This window comes from Oryctolagus cuniculus, chromosome 13 (assembly GCF_964237555.1).
Source record: "Oryctolagus cuniculus chromosome 13, mOryCun1.1, whole genome shotgun sequence".
NCBI lineage: Eukaryota > Metazoa > Chordata > Mammalia > Lagomorpha > Leporidae > Oryctolagus > Oryctolagus cuniculus.
Genome location: NC_091444.1, coordinates 100,789,364 through 100,815,325, shown reverse-complemented (window position 1 = coordinate 100,815,325; position 25,962 = coordinate 100,789,364). Strand labels below are relative to the sequence as shown.

Sequence of the window (25,962 nt, the reverse complement as noted above, 5' to 3'; positions counted from 1 at the left end):
GGCGGGTCCCCGACGTTGCGCCCCGCCCCCAGCTCCTCCCCGCGGGCCCACGGTGCCGGGCAGAGGGGGGGAGCACGGAATTTCCCGGCGCTGGTGCTTCGGCTTCCCCAGCGAGCGGGCGGGCTCGTTCTGTTTACGAAGAGAAAGGGGAAATGGAAAAGGCGGGGAGGCGGCGGCCGCTGTCCGCTGCGCCGCCCCTGGGCCGGCTCAGACGCGGTGAGTCAGGCGCCCAGAGCGCACTCGCCTGCTCCGGCCCGGCCGCCGCGCCACGCGCTGGAGCCCGGCGCCGCGCTGCCAGGACTGGCCACGCGCCGCGCACCGAGCCGTCGGGGGTCTGCGGGGGACGCGCCTGGCCCGCGGGCGCGCGCCGAGGCCGCAGGTAACTAGCCACCTCGGGGTGGCTTTGGGGTCACGCCCCTCTAGGGCGCGCCGGGGGCTCTTCCAGCAGTGGGGGAGACCTAGGGCAGGGGCGTGGAGAGGCGGGGGCGTCCGTCCCTCGCGCAGGTCACCGGCTGCAGCCTGGCACGACTGGAAAGCACCTTGCGCAAGGGGGCCCCTCCCCTTTCCTCCTGTTTCCCGGATCCCCGGCGCCGGGGCCAGTTGCGAGTGTGAGCTGAGCGCGGGGAAGCAGGGGCCGGCGGGGAGCGCGCGTCCCGTGGCGCACGGCTGCTCCCCCGGCCTGCCTGGACGCGGTGAGTGCACTTTGGAGGCGGAGGGGACCCGGCTGCCGTGTTCCCATGCAGGCCCAGGACGGAGGGCAGTAGGGGGTGAGAGAGACAGGTCCTGGATGGAAGCCGCTGTGGCTACACACGCGATGCTTTGCCGTCGGGGTGGGGGGGAACTCCAGCTCTTTGGGGGCTCCCTTGCTTTGACTTTTAAGGACTTTGCTGGGAGGCTGGGGTAGTGGAGACATCTGGAGTCGCCCCGAAGTCTCGCATGATTGGATAGGAAGAGCATTTTTTTCTCTTGCTGGGCATGGCTGAGTCGCCAAATACCCGGCAGCGGATCATCCCGACTCTCTGCCAATCTCCAGGCGGGATGAAATCTTCTGTTCTGTTGGGAGGTAGGCGTTTGGCCAGGCTTCCTGCTGTGTACTGTGCCCCACCACCCATTATCTTAGACCAGACGGCTTGATTGCTAAACCGGCATCTCTTGAGCCATCCCTCCGGGCATGGGTCTGGCTGTCCTCCTTGAGACCTGCGAGTCCTGGGGGGTGTATCTGCTGTCACATCACCCATCTGAGAAGTCACGCTGAGAGCCTTCCATCCTTCCAGCCAGCCCCCCACCCCCGCCCCGCGCTCTGTTTTTACTTCTGTTTTTTTTTTTTTTTCCCCCAGTCGATTCTAGTTCATTCTACAAACAGAAACCGCAACTAAACAGCCTGGTGAAACCCAAGACAGATGTCCCCTCCCCAAGCCCCCACCCTATTCCACCCAAGAAATTCTTTTCCTAGCACGGCAGGTGCCTAGAATGTGACTCAGTCTCCCTCAGAGATGTGCCAGGGGCCGCCTTGAGTTTGTAGATGTCGTTCCAGTCATAATAGCTATCAAAGAAGCCCTTCTGCTCTGTCTGTCCCCAGTTTTAGAGAGAGTCTTTGAAAGCTTGGTGTGGAGGAAGCCGGGGGAATAGGCAGCCACACCCCATTTGCAGATCAGAAAGGAGGCTGTCCCAGAACGTGGAAAAAGGCTGACCCAGTCCTGCCCCTTCATGCGTGGAAAGCAAAGCAGCCTGCACCTTGTGCGTGTGAACCAGCCTCAAACCCGCCCCGCGAGAGCGAGGTGCTGTTACTGGTTCCACTTCTCAGATGCGGTCACACAGAGGTTGAGAGACTGGCCCGGCCTCCAGCAGGTGGTCACTGGATGTGTGTGTGTGTGTGTGTGTGTGTGTGTGTGTGGTATGAGCGCTCGCCTTGTGACAGTCAACAGAGTCTTTTCTGTGGGACACCCGACATGCAATGGAGGCATCAGAAAGTGACCGTCCAGTCTGACGGTGGTGGCACTGGGTTGCATGGGTCATTTTGGAATGAGATTTCCCTGGAAGGCGGACAGCGGGGGCAGGCGTGGCCCCGCTTCCTGGTGCTTGCGACTCAAGCTCCAAGGTGCTTGGTGGTGCATGGCTTTGGCAGCATGGGACTCTTCAACACTGGCCCTGAAATACTTTTTCAGAGAGAGAGAGAGAGAGAGAGAGAGAGAGAGAGGGAGGGAGGGAGGCGGGCTCCAGGGCTTGGGTCCATAGCACTTGCTTAGTTAAGCAGACGCTGTGCGGTCTTTCGGGAGCCCACTGGTTAAGCATGGGACGTGCTGTGTCAGAGTTCTCTGAGGTCCTTTAATCTCTTCGCCTTTGAGTGTTCTGTGTTCCCTCTGCGGTCCCTTCCTTTGCTCACCCATAGATCCCCCGCTTCCCCAGGGTGGCCCCTCATTTGTTTTGAAAAAACGGAAATAGAGTTTTAGCTGACGCGAGGGTCTTCAGAAAATTTGTAGAAAAAAAATGGAATTAAAAGCGAAGTTTATTTGGGGGCTGTTGTTGTGGTGTAGCGGGTTGTGAGGGCTGCCTGTGACACCGGTTCGAGTCCCCGTTGCTGCACTTCTGATCCAGCTCTCTGCTCATGGCCTGGGAAAGCAGCAGAGCATGGCCCAAGTGCTTGGGCCCCTGCACCCATGTGGGAGATCTGGGTGAAGCTCCTGGTTCCTGGTTTCGGCCTGGCCCAGCTCTGGCTGTTGTGGTCATTTGGGGAATGAACCAGTGAATGGAAGATCTCTCTCTCTCTTGTTCTCTCTCTCTTTCCCTGTAACTCTGCCTTTCAAATAAATCAATCTTAAAAAAAAATTTAAAAACTAAGTTTATTTTGGGGCAAAGAAGATTTTGAAATACATACACTTTTTTTTTTCATCATAGAGTCTTTTCCATAAACTTTAGAAAAACCCCTTGCATAGTCACATTTGTTTCTGCCTGCATCTTTCTTGTGGTAGATTTGGGGTTTCTGGGTCTCGTTCTGCTGCTGCAGCTTCCAGAGAGCTGTCTGGATGTTAAGTGAGCCTCCTGGAACCCTCGAGATGTGTACCTCATACGGTGAAAGAATTCTGATCCCAGGAGGGAACAGCTGGAGCAATGGGTAAATGCATTGTCCCTGGCAGAAGTGGGATTTGCGCTCTATGTCTCCTTCCAGGGGGCTGGTTTTTTTTTTTTTTAAAGATTTATTTGAAAGGCAGAGTTACAGAAAGAGAGAGGGAGACAGAGAGTTGATCTTCCATTTGCTGGTTCTCTCCCCAGTTGGCTGCAACAGCCAGAGCCGAACTGACCTGAAGCCAGGAGCTGGAAACTCCACCTGGGTCTCCCACATGAGTGCAGGGGCCCAGGCACTTGGGCCATCTTCTACTTTCCCAGACACATTAGCAGGGAGCTGGATCAGAAGTGGAGCAGCAAGGACTCGAACCAGGGTGCATATGGGATGCTGGCACCGTAGGTGGCAGCTTTACCCGCTGTGCCATAGTGCCGGCCCCGGGTAAGCAGCTTTTATATGTCATTTGTGTCGGGATTTTTTCCCGAGACCTGACCTAGCATCCTCCTGTATGCTGCTTCCTTACTTTTTTGGCTCTCAGAGCCTTGATTGGTCGCATTTGTTCCCAAGTTCTTTTTCTTTCAAGCTGCAGGAAGGGTGGCACTTTGGGGAGCAGCCGGGGTGGGCAAGGGTAGAAGCCATGAGGAGCAGGGAGCCCCAGTTCTGCAAAGATTCCTGAGTGGCTTTCGATTGGGGTTCACGTTCAGTAGAGCTCCTAACTCGGGAGCAGCAGGTGCATTCTCCACGTCTCAGGTTTCTGCTTTTGCAAAACGAGCTGGGCGAAAGGTTATCTGAGGTCTCTCTGCACTCTTCGCTGTCTCTGTACTTAAATTCATGCGTGCTGTGTTGACACAGAGCCCTTGCTTTATAAAACAGGCTTACAGACGCCAGTTCCCCGTGGGTCTCTCCACTAAGTCTTGGTGTTTTCTCGGTTCCCCAGCAAGTGCACCAGTAATGGAGTTCATGAGCACCGGAAGTGACGATAAAGAAGAACTCGACTTACTGATCAAACATTTAAACATGTCCGACGTCATAGACATTATGGAGAATCTTTACGGGAGCGAAGAGCCGCCGGTTTACGAACCCAGCCTCATGACCGTGTGTCCGGACAGCAATCAGAACGAGGAGCGGGCGGACTCACTGCTGCTTAGTGGCCAGGAGGTGCCGTGGCTGTCCTCAGTCAGATATGGAACCGTGGAGGACTTGCTTGCTTTTGCAAACCACATATCCAACTCGGCAAAGCGTTTGTACGGACGGCGCCCCCAGGAGGCTGGCATTCTATTAAATATGGTAGGTTGTTTTCTGCTCAGGCGCGTGCCGTGTGCTTAGCTTTTGCAACAGCAGAGTGAGGTTGAAATTGGTGGAGATTGGCTGTGGGGTCTGATTTCCAACAGGTGCGTGTGCATGTTCAAGATGCAAAAAAAAAAAAAAAAAAAAAAAAGTCTGCATTAAAATTTCCACTTAAGTAGCAGTGCTACCAGTAGGTTAATTAGGAAGAATGTGTCTGAATGTAACAATGCATAGACCTGCCCATGATGTATGTGGAAGAGAAAGGCTTAATGAGCGTCCCTTGGCTGGGAGGAGGGGGAGTAAATGTTTTGTCTCTACTTAACCATGCTGAAGAAGTTCAGTTCTTGCAAAAATCTGCTCCCTCTGTAATTGGCAAAGGCCGCATGACAGGTGATGTTTTGGCTTACTCATTCCAGGTATGCAAATAATCTCAAATATCTGGGGCTCGCTTTGTTGCGGCAGGAGATTAGGTGATGTGTCAGGGTGTGCCCTCAGTGGGTCAGAGGTGAATGGCAGGTGCAGGCTCAAGCCATCCTGATGGTGGACAAAGGACAGTGGCTGAAGAAGGTGGTAACTTGGGCTTCTGGGTGGAAGGGACTCCCTTTCTTCTGGAGTACCTGCATGGTGAGCTGGCACACCCTGGCAGAAGCTGAGGGCTGGACACAGGCTTGGTTGTATTGTTTTTGCACCTTTCGCTGAGGGCCAGTCAGCAGAGTACTTCAACTCAGCTGTGTCGGGAACGGTTTTGCCAGAAGCCGGTTGCCTTAGGTTTTTGCTGGATCCTACAATGTTTCCTTTGGTCTGGAGAGACCATGCTGTTTAATAATGCATGAGGTGTTTTTTACATTCAGAATCTGAACTTCCTAGAATAAATGGGAAGCATAATTGGAACTTGGAGTAATCCCTACTTTTTCTCAGCTAAAGTAAAGCCAGAAAATTCTTAAAAGAGCAGTGCTTTATGCATTTCTCTGTTTATTAACAGTATTTGTGAGAAGGAGAGCAGGCAGAGCCGATGTGATTCTTGTTGGGAAGTGTGTAGGGAATTAGGTGAGTACGGTCTGGGTCTGTCCCCGGCTCATTGAACTGATGAGAAACGGGCTTTAACCCTTTACTGAGACAATCCAGGAAAACTGAAAGAACACTTAGGAATTGCTGTTAGAAGATTTTTTTAAAATGTAGATTTCTTATTACTTTTTCCCCCCTCTACTAAAAAGGCAGAGGGAGACAGAGAGAAAATTATCTTTTTTTTTTTTTTTTTAAGATTTACCCATTTATTTTAAAGGCAGAATTACAGAGGGGCAGAGAGAGAGAGAGAGAGAGAGAGAGAGAGAGAGGTCTTCCACCTGCTGATTCATCCCACAAGATTACTGCAATGGCCAGAGCTGTGCTGTTCTCTCCCCAACTGTTAACAACAGCTGGCGCTGGGCCAGGCCAAAGCCAGGAGCTCCATCCAGGTCTCCCACGTGGGTGGGCAGGGGCCCAAGTACTTGAGCTGTCAGCTGCTGCCTCCCAGGGTGCACATTAGCAGGAAGCTGGGTGGGAAGTGGGGCAGCCGGGACTCAAACTGGCACTTGGATCTAGGAAGGGGGACGTCCCAGGCAGCAGCTTACGCTGTGACAGTGTTATCAGCCCAGAGTAAGAGTCCCGTGTCGCCACCCCTGCCTCAGAGGCATGCTCTGCAAATAAATACACCCTGTTCAGGAGAAAAATTAAGCACAGGACTTGCAGAAAGGTAGGGATTGTGAAAGCTTCCAAACTATTTTCATTTTAAAAATGACCAAGAAGGCTGGCGCCTTGGTGCAGCAGGTTAATCCTCTGCCTGCAGCGCCGGCATCCTGTATGGGCGCCAGTTCTAGTCCCAGCTGCTCCTCTTCCGATCCAGCTCTCTGCTGTGGCCTGGGAAAGCAGTAGAAGATGGCCCAAGTCCTTGGGCCCTGCACCTTCGTGGGAGACCCGGAAGAAGCTACTGGCTCCTGGCTTTGGATCGGTACAGCTCCGGCCATTGTGGCCAATTAGGGAGTGAACCAGTGGATGGAAGACCTTTGTCTCTGTCTCTCCCTCTCACTGTCTATAACTCTACCTCTCAAATAAATAAATAAAATTTTTTTTTTAAATGACCAAGATTATAAACTATAAGACTACCTCAGAGAGTTCATGGAGAATTAAAGATATGTTTCTTTTGATGCAAAAAAAAAAAAAAAAAAAAGCCTGAAATCCAAGCATACTTTTTTTTTTTCCTGTAATACATGTTTCCCATGAACTCTTTGAAAGCTCTCATTTATTAAAGTAAGAAGAGAAAAAATCAGCATGGGATAAGAAGAGGGCATGGGGGCAGGTGCTTGGCCAGGTGGTTGGGGACACCCAGGGGCTAGGGCAGTGCCTGCCTCTGGCTCCTGTCTCCAGCATCCTGCCAGTGTAGACCCTGCCAGTGTAGACCCTCCAGTGTAGACCCTGCCAGTGCAGCAGTGAGGCCTCAAGTAGTTGGGGTCCCTGCCACTCACACGGGAGGCATGGATGGAGGTCCCAGCTCCTGGCTTCTGCCTGGGCCCCGCGCTGGCTGTTGTGGGCACTTGTGGAGTGAACCAGTGGGTGAAAGGTCTCTGCTTCTAACGTGGGTTTGTAAAAACAACCACAGGAGGATACCCCCAGCCTCACTACGGATTGACTACTGATGGCTCTGGGGGTTGACGTTCAAGGTCAGATCTGGCCCTGCCACCTGCAGCTCTGAGCTCCGTGGAGAAGGCTGCAGCTCTTGGGACTGCCCTCTGAGCTCAGCCTGTCTGAGACAGGCTTCATCCTCTGTCCTTGCTCCCTCCTCCAGGCTGCCCTCCTGGGACCTGTCCTGCATTCGAGACCTTTCCCTCATCGTCACCCTCTGCCCCCTACTGCCCTGTCACCACTGTTCTGGGCTTCGTTTGCTGCCTTGTCTCTCTGCTTTGGGAAATGCCAGCTGCTTAGCAACCACACAAGAGACAAGGAGTCCAAGGTCAAATTCGGCTCTAAAATACATCTGCTTAGGGATGAAGGACCCTGAATCCCATGTTCACCTGCATGTTTGCTAGACGTAGCTGGGGCATCCTCTGGTGCTTTGCCAGGTGCTAGAGCTACAGTGCTGAGCAGGTACAGCACCCCTGGGAGCTTGGTGCCCGCGCAGGCAGTCACAGCACCTTGTGCTACTTGCCAGTGCAACTCGGACCTCTCTGGGACGTCGCAGCCAGCCATGAGTAGGGAGTGGGGGAGCACACCAGTGCAGACGGCAGGATGTGCAAGCTCAGGTCTACAGCGTGGAGCTGGAGTCGGCCAGACGACTGAGGGGGGAGGGTCCCAGATGAAGACAGCAGCATGTGCAAGGCCCCGGGGCAGTGGTGGTGGTGGGGGCCATTAAGTCTCAGTGTGCCCAGGCAGCCAACAGCCACAGCGCTGGCAGAGGTGATTAGACAGAGTGGCAGTTTCTGTGTGTATCTGGGTGTGAGTGTGCTCCGTCTCCCTAAAGATAACACTGGTTGAAGATTCCACTGGCAACCCTGCAAGGCCTGGGGGGAAGACGCTAAAAGCAGGCGAGTGTAGGATCGGTGAGTGTCAGAACACTGCAGGTTGTTTGTGATGGAGGCCGACTCACGCCTCGATCTGGGTTCCAGGTCCTCGCCTTGCTGGGAGGTGGGCGATGCAGGCAGCTGCGGGGCACAGGTGCATCCACGCACAGACTTGGTGTGGGGGGGGGGGGAGATGCCGCACGTGGTTCCTCGGGGCTTGGTGGCAGAGTCAGGCTCCTCGGGGCTGGAAAACCCCTGGAAGAGAAGTGAGTCCAGCCCCCTTGGCTGACGCGTGACTCACCCCATCATCATCCCTGGTCATTGGAGGAGGGTTTTGTTCTGGGCTTGGAAATCTGACGAGGTGCTCATCACGTTCGTTGGAACACTCTTGCTTAGGTAGGATTAAAATCCCTCTTTGATTCCCTTGGTCCCGGTGCTACCTTCTGCCTTAACAAAGGTAAGATGAGAAGTGGCATGGACTCTGGGGGTGTGAGCAGCTCTGAAATGCATTTGCTGTGATCCCCACGCCCCACCTTGCGCCTCACCTTACTTATCAGGAAAATGGGTGACGTCTTTGCATTTACCCGTCGGGCTCTTGGTTGGGACACATGAAGTGCTCACACACAGCGAGCACCAGTACCAGGGGAATCAGACACCATGCTTACAGGGCCTGCACTTGAAGTTGGCTTTGGCATGTTGAGGAACTGGTAGTGACCATCAGCATGGAGATGTCCACTAAGAGAGCCGGGTGGAGCCCCTGGTTGGAAGCAGAGAAGAGAGCCCCATTGCAAATCCAGTTAGGGGAAGTCTGGGGCAGGGGAAAAACAGACTTTGCAGGAGTGTTAAGTCACTGGGCCCTATGCAATGTGTGTCCAGCGTCCAGGTAGCTCGGGAGACGGCTGGGGCAGGGAGTGTGGGACGTGTGGGGAGGGTTGGAGGGACTTGGCGAGAGGGCTTGGTGTGCTTGGAGCCATGCAGATGGGAACTCTTCATTGTAGGGCTGTGAGCCCAGCTCTGTCTTCCGCAGGGTCAGAGCCAGGGCTTGGCACCGTGGCTCTGGGATCAGAGACAGCTGTGTCCCAGTCCTGTCTCTGACACTGACCGCCAGGTGACTGCACCTCTGGCCATCCACGTCCACATCTGTGAAATGGGTGTATGGGTAGCCCTAACCCCAGAGGATTGCTGGAGACATCCCTGGGGTCATGTGTCAGAGCCCTGAGGCCCTGGTGGTCGCCGTGGGGCATAAGGAAGATACTGACGAAGCTGAGTCGCACACGCACAGAACAGGTAATGGACAGGTGTGGTGAGGGTGGTGCTGTCCTCGCCGTGGGCTCCACGTGCTGCCCAGAGAGGCTGCAGCACCCAGAGGTGACACTGGCAAATTCGACTTTGACCTTGCACCGCAGCATCAAGCCCTCAGTAAATAGTTGTCAATTATAGAGCCTGGCTGTGTTCCTGATGCCAGCTCCCAGCTTGTGCATACCCTGGGAGGCTCAAGTACTTGGGCCCCCGTCTCCCACATGGAAGAGAGGGACATGCCAGATGGAGCTCCTGGCTTCGACCTGGCCCATCCCTGGCTATCGGCGGCATTTAGGGTGTGAACCAGTGATGAGGAGAGCTCTTTCCCTCTCTGTCTCTCTTTCAAATAACTAGAAATAAATTTTAAAAATTTAGAAACATTTACATTTTAAATGGAGTGACTTTACTTTCCCAAGGACAGAGTTTCTCGTTTTCTGACAGGGCACGGATCTGTGTGTGAGGTGCACAGCTAAAATTAGCAGTAATAGGGGCTGAATGAGTGAAGCTTACTGTTCCAGGGCCTTATTCCCCTGGCAACGCCCGGGATCTGCGGATGAGTCCAGTGCCCGTTCTTTTCCCATGTGTAGATTTGGGAATTTGTCATATTCCCCTCCAGCTTCTCGTGTGCTTGAAATAACTGAATGTCCCAAGAGAATTTCACATTTCTTCAATCCATAGTCTGAACCCAGCTAATTTAGGAGAAGCTGATTTAAAAAAATTTACTTCTTTATTTAAAAGGCAGAGTTACATAGAGAGAGGGAGAGAGAGAGAGAGAAATCTTCCATCCACTGGTTCATTCACCAAATGGCTACAACAGCTGGGTCTAGGTCAGGCTGAAGCCAGGAGCCAGGAGCTTCTTCCGGGTCTCCCACGAGGGTGCAGGGGCCCAAGGACTTGGGCCATCTTCTGCTGCTTTCCCAGGCGCATTAGCAGGGAGCTGGATTGGAAGCGGAGCAGCCGGGACTTGAACCTGCACTCATGTGAGATGCCAGCAGCTTAGGCATCGCCTTAACTCTCTACGCCACAGCACCTGCTTCTGCTTGTTTGAAAGAACACTGCAGACATTTCTTAGGCATGGGTTCCAGGCCCTAGTTGCTCTGGATTCTCACACGAATATGTTTTTATTTTAGTTATAATTATTTTGCCTCGAAGTTTCTTCTTCTGTAAAAATTGAGATGTGCAGATGCTCTGCATTTTACGACGGGGCCGTGTCCTAACAGGCCCATTGTAACTGGAGCATGTCTCAAGGCAAAAACACATTCAGTCCACCGGACCTACTGGACATCAGAGCTTGGCCACACGCACACAGTAGGTGTGCTCTGTGTCTCTGTAGGACCGTGGAAGCCAATGGGGGTTGCACTTGCTGCCACTGCCCAGGAAAAGACCCCAGCCCACGAATCAAAGCACAGCTGGTGCTGAAGCCCGTGGCTTCTGCCCCATCGTAAATAGGAGAAATCCTTGTGTCGAGCCATCGGTAAACCAGAGACTCCCTGTACACTTTATTGGCAGTGAAATGCACAGATCTGCAGTGTAGGTGGATGAGTTTGGACAAACGCGCCTGCTCTGGGAACCCACAATGCTTTTTTAGTTTCCAAGCCCACTTGCTTGGAGACCCTTGGTTCTAGACGTTTCCTCTTGGAGGTCAGGGGTCACTGATCTCCCTCCATAGCTCGTGACTGTATCTTGAGCAGGAAACGCGGGGCTTGGCACCCAGTATGCGTGCGAACAGTAAGAAGTGAGTAAGTGGATGAGGAGTAATGCTGCCCCCACGTCATGTCTGTGGCATTGGCAGCTCGTAAGTCTGGCCCGACACGTTGCCGTCCCAAACCCTCCGTGATCGCCAGTTAATTTCCATGCTGTTTCTGTGCGCACCGTGGAGTAGTAACAGCCATGCCAGCAAACAGGTTCGCGTACTCAGACAGGGGCGCGTCCATGCACAGGCACGGTTTGTGGCTCTGCAGTCTTTATTCTAAGCCGTTTGATGACACGAGTCATGCTGCTTTACATAAACAATGCGTTGGAGGCTCTGTTTGGCAACTCATTGCTCACCGGGCCTGACCGGGGATATGTGTCTGTTTCATGCTTTCTCTGTCTTGCTCAAGTTCTAAATATAGTCTCTGCCTAGCGAGGCTGGCACGCTGCCCCGTGAACTGCAAACACCATCCAGCACTTCCAGCTTATCTCCGGCCGCTTATCTACAGCAAGGCCTGCTCCGCCCGCAATCCTCACTCCTGCCCCTCCTTCTGCCCCAGGTCATCACCCCCCAGAACGGCCGGTACCAGATCGACTCTGACGTGCTCCTTGTCCCCTGGAAGCTGACTTACAGGAACATCGGCTCTGATTTCATTCCTCGCGGGGCCTTCGGCAAAGTGTACCTCGCCCAGGATATCAAGACGAAGAAGAGAATGGCGTGTAAACTGGTGCGTGCTTTCTCAGCGGGAGCTCCCCGGGCGTGTTCGCCTTTCTGGCTTCAGCGGGTTCATTTGCAGGCATCGGAAGTTCCGACCCTTTGAGGGGATCCTGCTTTCCAAGGGTGCTCTGCCCAGCACATTTCTTTTTAAGGATTTATTTGTTTATTTGAAAGTCAAAGGGGGAGACACAGAAAGAGAGAGAGAGAGAGAGATATCTTGCATCTATTAGTTCGCTTCTTAGATGGCCACAATGACCAGGTCTGAGCCAGGCCAAACCCAGGAGCCAGGAGCTTCATCCAGGTCTCCCATCTGGGTGCAGGGGCCATCTTCGCTGTTTGTCCTAAGCATGTTACCAGGGAGCTGGATCGGAAGTGGAGCAGCCGGGACTCCAACCTGCTCTCACATGGGATGATGGCGTCGCCAGGTGATGGCTTTACCGGCTGTGCCCTGAGATACGTTTGTGTTTCTGGATTTCCTAGGGGGACATTCAGCCCTCAGATGTCTGCTTTGGTGCGCTGTGGAATTCTATCTGGTTAGAGGAAAGCGCCCCAGCTTGGATGACGTCTTTGCCTTTGAGTGGAGGGGGGCCGAGGCTCGGTGTTCACACCTGCACCCCAAGAGTAGCTTCATTCTTCCTCCCCTGTAGGGAGGGGGCCCGGGCAGAGGAGCAGAAGCTGGGGTAACAGAAAGCTACTCGGGACTGTGGATTGAAAGGGCTGAGTCGAAAACCAGCGGTGACTAAGAACTCACCTGTCCTGATTAGACAGTAGCACCTGGGGTGCTGCCACATTGCAGCTCTTGGGCAGCTCACCCCCCCTCCCGTGCTGGGTGCTCACGCACCCTGTGACCCAACAGTTCCAGGTCTGTAGGTACACTCGGCAGGGCGTGGCCCGTGCGCTCATGCTCACCACAAGCTGAAAGCTGGGCGCTAGGCTGTTCAGGTCGGCACTGTTAGCTGGGTGTCCCAAGCTGGAAACTTCCCAGGTGTTTATACAGTGGAACACTGGGCGGCAACGAGAATCCACGCGTGACAACCATAATATCCGTGAGTCTCAGGACCGTGGTGTTGAGCCAGACCCAAAGGCAGATCTGCCTGGTGACATTCCGTTTATATAAGAGAAATAGGAAAGACAGGTCGGGAGAGAAGAGACTGGACTTCTAACGAAGAATTAATTGAAGTGCACTCGCTTTTCAGTTACAAAAAATAGAATAAAGGAGTGGATGTTTGGCCTAGGTGTTAAGGCACAGCCAGGACACCCATGTCCCCTATCAGAGTGCCTGGGTTCCATACCCAGGGCCAGCTCACACTCCAGCTTCTCGCTTATGGAGACCCTGGGAGGCAATGGGGATGGCTCAAGTCAGTGGGTTCTTGCCCCCGACGCCCGTGACCTGGATCGAGTCCCCAGCTCCCAGCCAGCCCTGGCTGTCGCAGGCATTTGGAAAATGAACCAGGAAACTCACCAGCTCGCTCGCTCTCTCTCTCTCTCTCTCTCTCTCTCTCTGGCTGTCGTGGGCATTTGGAAAATGAACCAGGAAACTCACCGGCTAGCTCGCTCTCTCTCTGTACTGCTCAAATAATTTTAAAGATAATAATGATTGCTGAATGTTACGTCCCAGTCCTTGTTACCGTCATTAAATGAGCTTAGCACTTTGGCAGGGGTATCTGAACGTAGAAGACTTGTAGCCAGCGGGTTGAAGCTTGCGTTGAGAGGGGTTTGTGTTTAAGGTGCGCTGAGAAAGGTCTGCAGATTTTTCAAGATGTTAGAACTGCTGAGTCGTTTCTCAGCAAGTCACAAAAAGCATGGGAAAATAGTTGTGTGGGTGGTTTTCCTTACAGTACTAACATTTAATTTTGAAACTGTCCTTGTCTTAAGACTGAAACACACAGAGATAATCAAAAACCCCCCAAAAGCCTCAAAAGAAGTGTTACCTGAAGCCTAAAACCCCTATGCTCTGAGCCGATTGCTCTTGGTGGGTTCTTAGTATATTCTTCGTGGGAACGTCTGTGCAGATAGGAACGGACAGGCTAAACATTTCACATAAATGGGAAATTAAGGTACGCACTTGGGCATCTCACTACCTTTTTAGCTAGCACCGTGTTTCGGAGACAGGTCCAAAGCTGGTTACACCTAAAGAACTGCTTTCTTGCTGACAGATAGGAAGCGAACTTGGTTTCACCCGGAGAAGACTTGAGGGCACGTGTGGGCTTCCGGTTGGTGGGTTGACCTATATCCGGCACGTGGTTGAGAATCTTGCTGGCGCTTTTGCGTTCCAGATCCCCGTGGATCAGTTTAAGCCGTCCGACGTGGAGATCCAAGCGTGCTTCCGGCACGAGAACATCGCCGAGTTGTACGGCGCCGTCCTGTGGGACGAGACCGTGCACCTGTTCATGGAGGCCGGCGAGGGAGGCTCCGTCCTGGAGAAGCTGGAGAGCTGTGGCCCCATGCGAGAGTTTGAAATTATCTGGGTGACCAAGCACGTTCTCAAGGGGCTGGATTTCCTGCACTCGAAGAGGGTGATTCACCACGACATCAAACGTGAGTCTCTTCTGGGGTCTCCATTCTGCTCAGAGAGCCTCAGTGAGGCAGGGGCGGGTGGGCCCTGCCTGCCCCCTGAAGCTCCCCAGCAGCATGGGGGAACGCTTCCCCTGCCTTCTCTGCACCCCTGAGCCAGTGCTCAGAATGCCTGGGCTTCCTGGGTCACCAAGAAACGCTGGTCCCATCGCAGCTGTATGTCGGAAGGTTCTAGCCATGCACCTGTTAGCATGTGCCTGGGCCTGTTAACAAGGCTTGTAACTTGGTGGTTCACTTACACACACACACACACACTCTCACACACATAATGTCATGTATTTTTTTTTAAGATTTATTTTATTTATTCAAAAGGCTGAGCGACAGAGAGGGAGAGACAGACACAAACAGCTTCTACCTACTGTTTTATCCCCCAAGTGGCTGCAATGGCCAGGGCTGGGGCAGGCCAAAGCCAGGAGCCCCGAGCTCCCATCTGGGCCCCCCACGTGGGTATAGGGGTCCAAGCACTTGGGCCATCTTGGCTGCTTTCTCAGGTGCGGTAGCTGGGAGCTGGATCAGACGTGGAGCAGCTGGGACTTGAACTAGGACTCCTGTGTAGGATCCGGTGCTGCAAGCGGTGGTTTAACCCACCGTGCCATGATGCCAGCCCCTCAGCCATGTGTTTTTGGGAAGCATAGGGCGTTTCAGTTTCGCACACTGGTTGGATAAGCAGCTGTCAATCAAGACTTCACTAAGGATGGGCTGTGAGGAGGAGATGCCCACTCTCAGCCTTCTTCCATACCCAGAGCTAAATTGGATGCACACAACTTTCACTGGGGAAAACGATGTGTGTCTGGGGAGGGCATTTGGCTCCAGGGTGAAGTCTACTTGGGACACCTGCATCCCAGGTCATGTCAGAGTCCCAGGATTTGAGTCCCAGTACTGCTTCCCGTCTAGCTTCCTGCTAATGTGGAGGTAGCAGAGGGTGACTCAGCTGGCTGGGGCTCTGCCACCCAGTGGGAAACCTGGATGGAGCTCCTGGCTCCCAGCTTCAGCCTGGCCCAGCCCTGGCTGTTGTGAGCAGCTGGGGAGTAAACCAGTGGATGGGAGAACTCTCACCCTCTGCCTCTCTGCCTTTCAAATAAGTAAGTCATTTTTTTTTCTAAAGCGGGCATTTTACCTTAGCGGAGTGGCTTGAGAGCAGTAGCATGCCTATGCCTGAGAATTTAAAACAGAAGCTTTTTCAGAACCCTGCATGGCTACAATCATTTTTAACCCCTTTGGCTTAATCATTTTTTAAAGATTTATTTATTTATTTAAGAGGCAAAGTTACAGACAGGTAGAGGGAGAGAGAGAGACAGAGAGAGGTCTTCCAACCACTGGTTCACTGCCCAGTTGGCCACAACGGCCGGAGCTGCGCTGATCCTAAGCCAGGAGCCAGGAGCTTCCTCTGGGTCTCCCATGCAGGTGCAGGGGCCTAAGCACTTGTGCCATCTTCTACTGCCTTCCCAGGCCATAGCAGAGAGCTGGATTGGAAGTGGAGCAGCTGGGACATGAACCAGTGCCCAAATAGGATTCTGGCACTGCAGGTAGAGGCTTAGCCTGCTTAGCCCGCTCAGCCACAGTACCAACCCCTGGCTGAATTCTTAACAGATCACCTAAATTCTCAGCCAAATACATCCTCCTATTTGGAATACAGACTATTTCAACCGGTGCCAATTTGGGACTCGTCATTTGGATAACATGTGTGCATTTTATATATGGGTACGTAGATGACCTCGGATGAAAAATTTCTCTCTCATTGCAGCCAGCAACATTGTTTTCATGTCCACAAAAGCCGTTTTGGTGGATTTTGGCCTCAGTGTCCAAATGACTGAAGACATCTATTTCCCTAAGGATCTTCGGGGGACAGAGGTAAAATGACATCCATGAGAAAGTGGCGGGTATCTGATTAAGAGTTAAAAAAAAAAAAAGAAAGAATATTCTAGAATTACCATGGGAAAGAATAGCAAAAGAAGGGGGTGGAAACGTTTTATTAAATCATTTTTATCTTTCGAACAAATTTAATGACCAAGCACTAAGGTTAGCGCTTTTTTTTTTTTTTTTTTTCATTTTTCCCATGTTCTTTATAATCTATGGCAATGGCGGCAGTATCGTGTGTGTTGTGATCTGTTTAACTCAGCCCTTGGCATGGTGTTCGTGAAGCTTCCCTGATCCAAAAAAGGCAGAATGTGAAATGCTCAAAGCTTTGAGACGTCTTGGACCTCCTGTCGGGGCCCTGGAGGCTTTGGGTTTCAGGCGGGGTGTTTAGCGGTGAAGGCTGGGATGCCATGTGCGGAGTGCCTGGGTGTGCTGTGTATCCCTGCTTCGGACTCCAGGTAGCTGGGTTCTTGCCCCCGATGTGGGGGAAACAAATGAGCTTCTGGCTGTGGGCCATGGCCCAGCCCAGCACCTGGGGGGTGAACTAGCAGATGGAGCAATGACAGCGTCCCTGTTGTTTGCGTCCCACTGGGCCCGTGCCATCTGCTCATCACAGCTGCCCTGTCGTTGTCATCGGCCAGTACTGTCGCAGAAGGTAGACACTGCTGTTGTTACTGTTCTCATTTTACAAAAAGAGAAACACACTTGAAGGGATTCAGATAAAATGCCCAAAGTTACTCAACTGCTGACCCATCCCAGTTGTGGGCCCTGTTTCTAAGCCTTCGCTCCCACTCCTAAGTGGCTTTTAAATACGACTGATATGGTATTAAAATATACTACTGACTGAGCTGATACCACAAGGCTTGGCTCCCATGGCCCTCTGAATTATCAAGATCATTTATATTCATTGAGGACTGATTCAAAAGGCCTATCTTTTTAAAATTCTTCTTTCATTTAAAAATCCTTTTTAAATTTTTTAAGTTGAAACATTTAAAAAAAAACTTAAAAATCTTCTTAATTTCAAAAGGCTTCTCTTTAATCCATGAGATTCTGTAATAAACCCGAAGTAGTGAACACAAATCTTATAGGAAAACAGCTAACATATTTATTAACTTGTCTGTGAAGCAAAAACCAAAACCAAACAAACAAAATCCAAAAAGCCTTCCCTGCATCCCTCTGAGCTGTGCGGCCCCGGGCATAGTAATGATGGATTTTGTCTCGCTTTCACACTGGGAGGGCAAATGGCTGTTTCCTGTGGCAAATGAATACTGAGCACATGGCCACTGAGTGCTGTGGCCTCCCGTGGGCTTCCGTGGGCCCCGCTCGGCTAAATGCACCTGCGTTGTTAACAGATTTGCAGGGAGTCCCAGTAGGTTCTGGGAAGGAGAATGGGTGTCACTCGCTGGGGACCCCAGGCCGCTGCCCCAGGAAGCTGCCCTGCCCCCTTTCCTTTCCTCCTCTCTGCTGCAGGTGTCAGAGAGAGAGGGTGACTAGGTCCAGCGTGGCTCTCAGCCCAATGAGGACCCTCAGTCCAGCCAATGTGTGTTGCCCTGAACTGAATTGCAGTGGGGTTAAAAAAAAAAAAAAAAGGTTTGGTTTCTGGTTTCTGGACCCAAAGTCTCTCTCAGCAGAGCAGAGAGAGCCCTGATGCTTACGACACGTTCTCTGCGGGAGGCGTTTCGTCATGTCTTGGCAACAGTCCGGAGGGCAGATTTAGGGTGTTCCACCCCCTTTTCCTGGAGCCACTTTGAGAGACAGACTATTTATGGTCTGCAAGATGGAAAATCCTTCCCTCTTCCTGGCAGAGGGGCCAGCACAAGCGTTTTGCAATGCTGTAGACAGACATGTGTCCTGGAATCTCAGCAGAGTGTTTGCCTAGGAAATGCTAGCATGTGTGCCCCTGGGTAATGTTTGCAGCAAGCAATTGTCAGCAAATGCAAACTGCTTTTTTATGAAGTGCCTTTTTTTTATGGTGTTTGTGGTTATAAACTCTCTTCTTCCCACCCTGCATTTTCGGTCTGTATGTGGAAGGTGCGGAACTTATTCCTGAGAACTTTGGGCAATCTCACCTTTGCACTTCTTATGGAAAGAGACAGAATCCGATAGAATCAGGCAAAGTCAGCCCTCACATTTGCATCCCAGTTGAACCTGACCATGTGGCTTCTGCATACATAGCCAGCTCACCTGGTTGGTCCAGCTCCTAATCTCTCAAAGCAGCTGTGTTTGGAGCGTGACATTGTAGCCGTGCAATACAGATACAGCATCTTGTTTGATTTTCTGGTGTTTCGGCACAGGGTACTGAGGGAAAATAAACAGAATCTGTCGATATGTGGTTAGAATGATTGCACTAGCTTGGCTCTCTTTTTAAAGTTCTTGTTCGGAATCTGTTTAGTTTTGTTTGTGTACAACATCACACTTGCACATACACACAAAGATCGACCCACGGTCTCTTCCCCTTCAAAAAGTTCACCGAAAAAGGGAATTAAAAGAGAAGTTTATTCTGGTGCAAATCAATTTGGAAAGGTCAGGCAGGTTTTTTTTTCATGATATACATTTTCCGTGGACGTTTGGAGGGTGTCTCATGTGCACGGATTTTAGATGTTTGTTTGAAGCAGAGTCTGCTGACTTTTATCTCTGTGCACGTTGTGAAGTCCCTGTGCATGCTGGGAAGGCAGGGGCCTGACCCCAGCGCTGGGGGTACCTTGCTGCAAGTGCCCATGCCCCAGGGTGCAGGGTGGAGAACATCCAGTCAGGCCCAGCCAGCAGCCTGGAGAGCTTAAACTTCACACTGGGCTGCTCGATGCTCTGACTCCCTTAGTCCCTTTTGTAGTGCTTGAGCCGTGAAGCTCTGTAGCACCCGGATCACCAGGCTGGACCCGGATGCCGCTGTGCACCTGCACACAGGTGCTGGGGGCCCCACCCACAGTAAGCACTGTGCCTAGTGCGATGCTGAAGGAGGAGACAGCAGCTGCTCACAGGGACTGATACCTGCTGCATTTCTGTCTTCCTTTAGCTTCTTCTGAGCGTGGCCAGAACACCAAAGCATGAAATCTGCCCTCTTGCATTTTTCAGAGTGTGGCCCACAATCGTTGGCTCTGGGTTCGGTGTTGTGCATTTATTTGCTTTCTCTTTGCGGTGGTCTTTAGTAAGAAAGCCCTTTCAAGGTCCAAGTTTAGTGTCTTTGCTGCTGCGGGGCCGGTTGCAGAACAGGGAACCCACTGTAGCCTGGGCACGGAGAGCAAAGGGGAAGCCAGCCCGGAAGTGGGTTGTAGGAAGGGGCTGAGTGGCTGAGCTGGGGAAACAAGGAGATTTCCCCAGCTTTTGTAAACTGGCTCTTTACTTAGTTACTCAGCCCGAATTCCGGGAACTCCCACTCCTTTCCCTGGGTTTGCAAGACCAAAGGCAGCAAAAACTGTTACCAGGCGAACTCCAGGTGGGCTCTCCTTCAACTGAAATGCCCCAGAGCACAAGTGTTTGGCTTTTGGAATTTTTTTTTTTTTTGGTTTGTTTTCAGAGTTGGGTACATTTGCATATGCATGAGAGAGCTTAGGGAAGATCTGTGCACCTGGAGTTCATTTGCATTTGACCCCTTCTGTTATAGGCTGAAGGTGATTTGATGCAATATTTTCAAGGTACCTGCATTTTTGACTGGGACCTGCCCCATGAAATCAAGGGAATCTTTTTTTTTTTCAATTTTTTGAAACATTTTATTTAGTTATTTGAGAGGTAGAGTTATAGATAGAGAGAGGGAGAGGCAGAGATAAAGGTCTTCCATCTGCTGGTTCACTCCCCAGATGGCCAAAATGGCCGGGGCTGCGCCAATGCAAAGCCAGGTGCCAGGTGCTTCTTCTGGGTCACCTACGTGGGTACAGGGGCCCAAGGCCTTGGGCCATCTTCTGCTGCTTTCTCAGGCCATAGCAGAGAGCTGGATCGGAAGTGGCACAGCCGGGACTCGAACCTGTGCCCCCATGGGATGCTCGTGCCACAGGTGGAGGCTTAGCCTACTAGGCCACAGAGCTGGCCCTGTCAAGTGAATCTTGCACTTGGGGGGTCACACGTCAGCGCTCACAAAGCTTTGAATTTTGGAGCATTTCATGTTTTGAATGTTAGGGTTAGGGATGTTCAGCCTTTACCCGTTGTTAGAATATTAACCCCTACATGAGGGTTCTTCAGAAATTTCAAGATGGAATTAAAAGATCTGTCTATGCAGCAGGTGTTTGTGGTGCATCTGGTTTGAGCTGTGTCCTGTATTGCGGTGTGGGTTCAAGTCTTAGAACCTCCACTTCCCATCCAGCTCCCTGCTGATGTGCCTGGGAAAGCAGCAGAGGATGGCTCAAATACCTGGGCTCCTGCCACCCATGTGGAAGACCCTGGTGAGCTCCTGGCTCCTGGTGAGATCGGAGAAGACCCCCTAAAATCTACGCTAAAATATGGCCCTTTAAAGTTTCCCAGAAGTGCTATCTGGGGTACCACATGTGCTACCGGAATTTGGGGTGCCATATGATTTCACCACGGGCTTATTACTAAATCCCCAATATTAATAAGCCCAAGAGGGTTCTTGCCTAATATTTAGAGAAGAATTCTAAATACTGGCACAGAGAAACGAAGCAGCATGGTACATTTTAAGCTTTTATTTAGTGAGAAAGATGCATAGGAGAGTGAGAGCTTTATTTAAGAGAGGGAGGTGAATAGGGGTTCATACCAAGCACCAGGAACCAGCCACATGGATGAGCATCTAGGCCAGGAAGGCTGGAGCACAAGGCCCGAAGGGGTGTGGTGAAGGCATGGTCTTCCAGTTCACCAATCTAATCAATTTTAGCCTGTATGCCTGCCTACTTCACTGGCATTGGCCTGGCCTGGTGCCAATGGTTGCTAGCATTTGGGGAGAGGGGTAAACCAGTCAGTGGAAGATCTTTGCTCTCTCTCTGTGTCTGTCTGTCTCTGCCTTTCAAATAAATAATCTTTTTTATTAGTAAAAGATTTATTTTGGTGCAAAAAGTTTTTGAAATACATACACACAGCCTTCTAAGAGATCATGAAAATGCATATTATGAAAAAAAATCAATGTCTGAAGTTCAAAAATATTTTTTCACCAAAACAAGCTTTTAATGTTATTTTCCATGAACTTTTTGAAGTCCCTGTGTGTATGTGTGAGCCAGCCAATGAATGATCTGTACTTAGACCACTGGTCCCCAGTGTTTGCTCTATTTTATCTATCTTTCTTAATTTATAAATGAACCCTTAGAGAAGCTGTTTAACCCACTCGCCCTACTTACTGGGCATCCACGCACGAATAGAACTTCTGCGTGGTTTGCATATAATATTTAAGTCCCTGGGCTACAGGGGAGCTAGAATAAGAAGTACCTCATAGAAGTGACTGAGTCGCATCACTTTTGCCCCAGTTCTCTTTATCCTTGTAAGTTTTTCCTTTCCAAGCAAGACTGCTGCCACCTTTTGTCACTGCACAGAATGAGAGCTTTGGCAAGTAAGTGACTCATAGGTGAAGAAGTCGTACTATTTGCAGTGTCATTCTGTTTTTAAAAATTTATTTATTTGAAAGTCAGAGTTAGAGAGGAGAGGGAGAGGGAGAGGGAGAGAGAGAGAGAGAGAGAGAGAGAGAGATCTTGCATCTGCTGGTTCACTCCCCAGATGGCTGCAATGGCCAGGGCTGGGCCAGGCCAAAGCCAGGAGCCAGTAGCTTTGTGCTACTTTCCCAGGTGCATTAGCAGGGAGCTGGATTGGGAGTGGAGCAGCTGGGACTCAAACCAGCTCCCATATGGGATACCAGTGCTGCAGGTGGTGGTTTTACCTGCCAAGCCACAGAGCCAGACCCTAACAGTGTCATTTAAATACAAGGGGTAATGGTGTTTCCCTAACTACTAGCCCATGGCTTTTATGGAACTCTGATGAGCAGGAATCTCGGGTGGGTTGTGGTTCCGGGTCCTCGGCTGCCTGACCAGTCTTGTGTCCAGGCTGTGGCTCTCTGGCAGGCTGCAGAATGAGGGAGCACACCGATGGCTTCCTCCTGTAGCCCACACGGTGGATGGGCGAGGATCTGCAGCCTGGTTAGGGACCCCGAGAGGCAGGTGGCCCCGAGATTCCGGTCTGATGTCACCGTTTTCCTTTCCAGATTTACATGAGCCCGGAGGTGATCCTTTGCAGGGGCCACTCCACGAAGGCGGACATCTACAGCCTGGGCGCCACGCTTATCCACATGCAGACGGGCACACCACCCTGGGTGAAGCGCTACCCCCGCTCGGCCTACCCCTCCTACCTCTACATAGTAAGTGGGGCTCAGCCCAGCTGGGCGGGCAGGGGCCGCCTACCTCCTACAACAGCCACACCTGCCTAGGTGAGGCTGGACCCCGAGAGGAGGCGGCAGGTTCTTCCTACCGGGGAGGAAGCTCCACTGCGGGGAAGACAGCCTGGCCGTTTGCACGGGAACCTGGGGAGGTGGGTTTCGGGCCCAAGTGAGGTGCTAGTCCGTCCTATGTGGAAGTGTGGAATGCTACATCGAGGGGTGTCCGAGGAGTGTACATCTTTCAGCTAAGGAGTGCACGTGTTCATTGAGTTCTCGAGTGGTCATATAGAGGGGTGGACGTTTGGCACAGCGGCACGTGTCAGAGTGCCTGGGATGGAGGCCCGGCTCTGCTTCCGAGTCCAGCTTCCTGCTAAGTGCACGCCCTAGAGGGCAGCAGTGGTGGCACAAGGACTTGGGTCTTTGCCACCCATGTGGGAGACTCGGATGGAGTGTTCCAGGTTCCTGGCTTCAGCCCGGCCCAGCCCTGGTCATGTGGCCATTTAGGGAGTGAACTAGCAAATGGAAGATCTCCCTCTCTCTCTCTCTGTAACTCTGCCTTTCAAATAAAGAAATCTTTAAATATATATCACTTCCCAGCCTTTTGGCTAAGATCATATGTAAAATAAAATCATATTATTAGATATGACTATTATAGTTACATTACATATTTCCTATTTTATAGTTATATACTTTATGTATGTTATATATAAAAATGTAGAATATATCTGATTACTGATCTTATATGTAAAATACAATAAGATTATTAATACATGACAGTGTATTACCACATATTAATATTATAATATTTCTGTGTGTTCAATATGTCAGATATATCAATACACTTTATATAATAATGAGTGGAAAAACCACTGGTGTCCGTGACAGCCTGGCTTGTGGAGGAAGGTACTATCCCGTTTCCCCCTGGAGAAGACTCTGTGGATCCAGGAATAGACTTCCCCTGTGGACTGCTGATGTGAAACTGCCTGTCCCTGTTCTGAGTTCAAAGACAAAGCTAACTCAGTGTCCTGAGGAGGTTAAAGGGGTGCTTATTTAACAAGGCTATGCACAGGCTATGTCAAAGAATTCATGCAAAACATAAATGTATTTTGGTGTAATGCATTTTGAAATTCTTGAAAAAAATATATATTAAATATTTTATTTTATTTGAAAGGAAGAGTTGCAGAGAGAAAGGGAGAGACAGGGAGAGAGAGGTCTTCCATCTGCTGGTTCACTCCTCAGATGGCTGCAACAGCTAGAGCTGGGCCAAGCTGAAGCCAGGAGCCTGGAACTCTATCCAGGTCTCCCATGTGGGTGCAGGGGCCCAAGCACTTGGGCCATCCTTCTCTGCTTTCCCAGGTGCATTAGCAGGGAGCTGGATTGGAAGTGGAGCAGCCAGGACCCGAACCCCCTGAGCCACAGAGCCAGCCTTGGATACTTTTATTTTTAAGACCCATTTCCCATGGACTTTTCCAAGGATCCTGGTGCTGGCTGTGGCCACGTGGTAGGAAGCCTTGGTCACAGAGTGCATTTGGTGTCAGGGAAGGGGGCTGTGTCCATGCCCTCCCTACCCGCCCTGGACGCTAAGAGCCCTGCTCTGTGACAGATCCACAAGCAGGCGCCTCCCCTGGAAGACATCACCCAGGACTGCAGCCCGGGCCTTAGGGAGCTGATGGAAGCTGCGCTGGCCAGGAACCCGGCCCACCGCCCACACGCCGCTGACCTGCTAAAGCACGAGGCTCTGAACCCGCCCAGGGAGGACCAGCCGCGCTGCCAGAGCCTCGACTCGGCCCTGCTGGAGCGCAAGAGGCTGCTGAGCCGGAAGGAGCTGGAGCTGGCCGAGAGCATCACGGGTAGGGGACCCCTGCGGGGGCTGGGGCTGGGGCGGGGGGGGGGGGGGCAGTGCCCTTTTCTGTACACATCAGACAGTCCCTGGAATCCAGCAGCTTCTCTAGGGCTGCGTTCTTTGAGAAGAACATAACAAAAGTTGCAACAGAGACTATAACTGGGGTTTAAGAAGGAGTCACGAGGTTTTGCTGATGCAATGGCAGGCCCCCAGGCCGGCCATAAAACACTGAGCTTGAAGTCACTTTGCACTTCCTGTTCCAAACCCTCTGTGGCAGCCAAGGAGGGTGCATTCCAGGATCCGGGAGCAGGGATTCCTTTTCTCTTAAAAATTCCTGGCACTCTTCATCCATACAAGGTCCAGACTCACACACAGGTCAGGCCCCCGGGAATCCTTGTCTGCCTTGTGGGTTTTGCCCAGGGAGAATGTACTGGGATCTGTAAGTGGTTGCTTGGGGCGTCCAGGGCTCCTGGTTGAACTCTTCCATCTGTAGCCTCGCCCGTCAACATAGCATCAAGTGACCGATCGTGCATAAAGCCCGGCTCCCCTCGGGGAGGGCTCCGAGGGGGACCTGCTGTTTCTCTGACATTTCCCACGTTTGCGTTGCAGACTCTTCCTGCGTGGGGAGTACCGAGGAGTCGGCGGAGATGCTCAGGAGACAGCGTTCCCTGTACATCGACCTGGGCGCCCTGGCCGGCTATTTCAACCTTGTGCGGGGCCCACCCATGCTGGAATATGGCTGACGGGTGCCGGTGTGTGCTGTCGGTCGGGACAGCAGCAGTCCCCCGGATGCTGGTGCTGCTGACCTCACGCGGACAGCACTGCCTCATGCTGTGTGGCATCCCAGGGCCAGCGTGGGCTCCCACGGCGTGAGAACGTGGTTGCCCATGGGCGTGACCTCTGAACTCAGCGGACGTGTGACAGAGGCTCCTCCCGCGTGTGCCGGGTCTAAAAGTTCTCATTTCTCAGGTGCTGGGACTCCTGAGTGGGAGGTGTTTGCCAAGTTCCCACAAGGATGGTGGCTGCCGACAGCGTTCCACTCACTGTGCACTTTGCTAGGACATGTGTGAAAACCGCCCATCCCAGGGATAATCCTCTTTCTTACGGCTGCTGTCCTCGATTCTCACCTAACTATGAGGTCTTCCCCGGACTCAGACTGTTTGTGTATATTCCACGATAACTCTTGGTGCTCGCTTCGGCAGCACGTATACTAAAACTAAGGTAATCTCGGGGCCTTTATGGGTTGAATTCGTATATTGCGGGTGAACGGGACAGCTGGAATACGGTTGCAATAAGCTCTACTAGTGTCTCCCACATGGCTGTCCGGTGAGTTCAGAGCCACTGGACAGCCGGCCACTAGTGATGGTTTGTGTTCCTATGGAAACACTTCGTACATGCTATGCTGAACACATTTGAAACGTGTGACGTTTTGAATGTGGCTAGAACTGTGTAAACCACATAATTTCTGTACATCCCAAAGGATGAGATTGTGACTTCGGAGAGAATGGAAACTTTGGTAAAATTTTTGGTCGATGCCACTTTTATCCTTTTAGGACTACCTTCTATTCTGCGTTTGCATATTAAAATGGCATACTGTGTATGTGTTATGTCAAATGCCTTTGTGGATCCTTCTTATGTATACACATAGATAGAGATATACAGATATATATTTAACTTTGTAAAAGCCCATGAGCATTCCTGTTGAAGGGACATATTTACGACAGGCAAATGAAACCCAACGCTTTGGTCCAATGTGACTGCTCAAATCTACTGAATAAATTCAGTATTTTCTCTTAA

At 51.7% G+C, this 25,962-nt stretch overlaps 1 protein-coding gene across 2 annotated transcripts; it reads left to right on the top strand.

The window, feature by feature from the left end:
- Nucleotides 1–245: 245 nt before the first annotated feature.
- On the top strand, nt 246–25,962 carry MAP3K8 (mitogen-activated protein kinase kinase kinase 8). Of its 2 annotated transcripts, none has more exons than XM_008268022.4 (8): nt 246–379; nt 3,999–4,348; nt 11,433–11,600; nt 13,867–14,128; nt 15,909–16,015; nt 22,152–22,304; nt 23,926–24,172; nt 24,775–25,962. In XM_008268022.4, exons 2-8 carry the CDS (start codon nt 4,013–4,015, stop codon nt 24,906–24,908), a joined length of 1,407 nt encoding a protein of 468 aa, XP_008266244.1. In that variant the 5' UTR covers nt 246–379; nt 3,999–4,012; the 3' UTR covers nt 24,909–25,962. The 2 variants fall into 2 exon arrangements, with proteins under 2 accessions (XP_008266244.1, XP_002717335.1); XM_002717289.5 differs by lacking the exon at nt 246–379 and adding an exon at nt 575–692.

Excerpts from the sequence above, each read along its gene's own strand:
- MAP3K8 (XM_008268022.4), top strand. The coding sequence starts at position 4,013 with ATGGAGTTCATGAGCACCGGAAGTGACGATAAAGAAGAACTCGACTTA. Across the intron at positions 4,349-11,432 it reads CTGGCATTCTATTAAATATG|GTCATCACCCCCCAGAACGG; the intron begins GTAGGTTGTTTT and ends CTTCTGCCCCAG. Across the intron at positions 24,173-24,774 it reads GCTGGCCGAGAGCATCACGG|ACTCTTCCTGCGTGGGGAGT; the intron begins GTAGGGGACCCC and ends TTTGCGTTGCAG.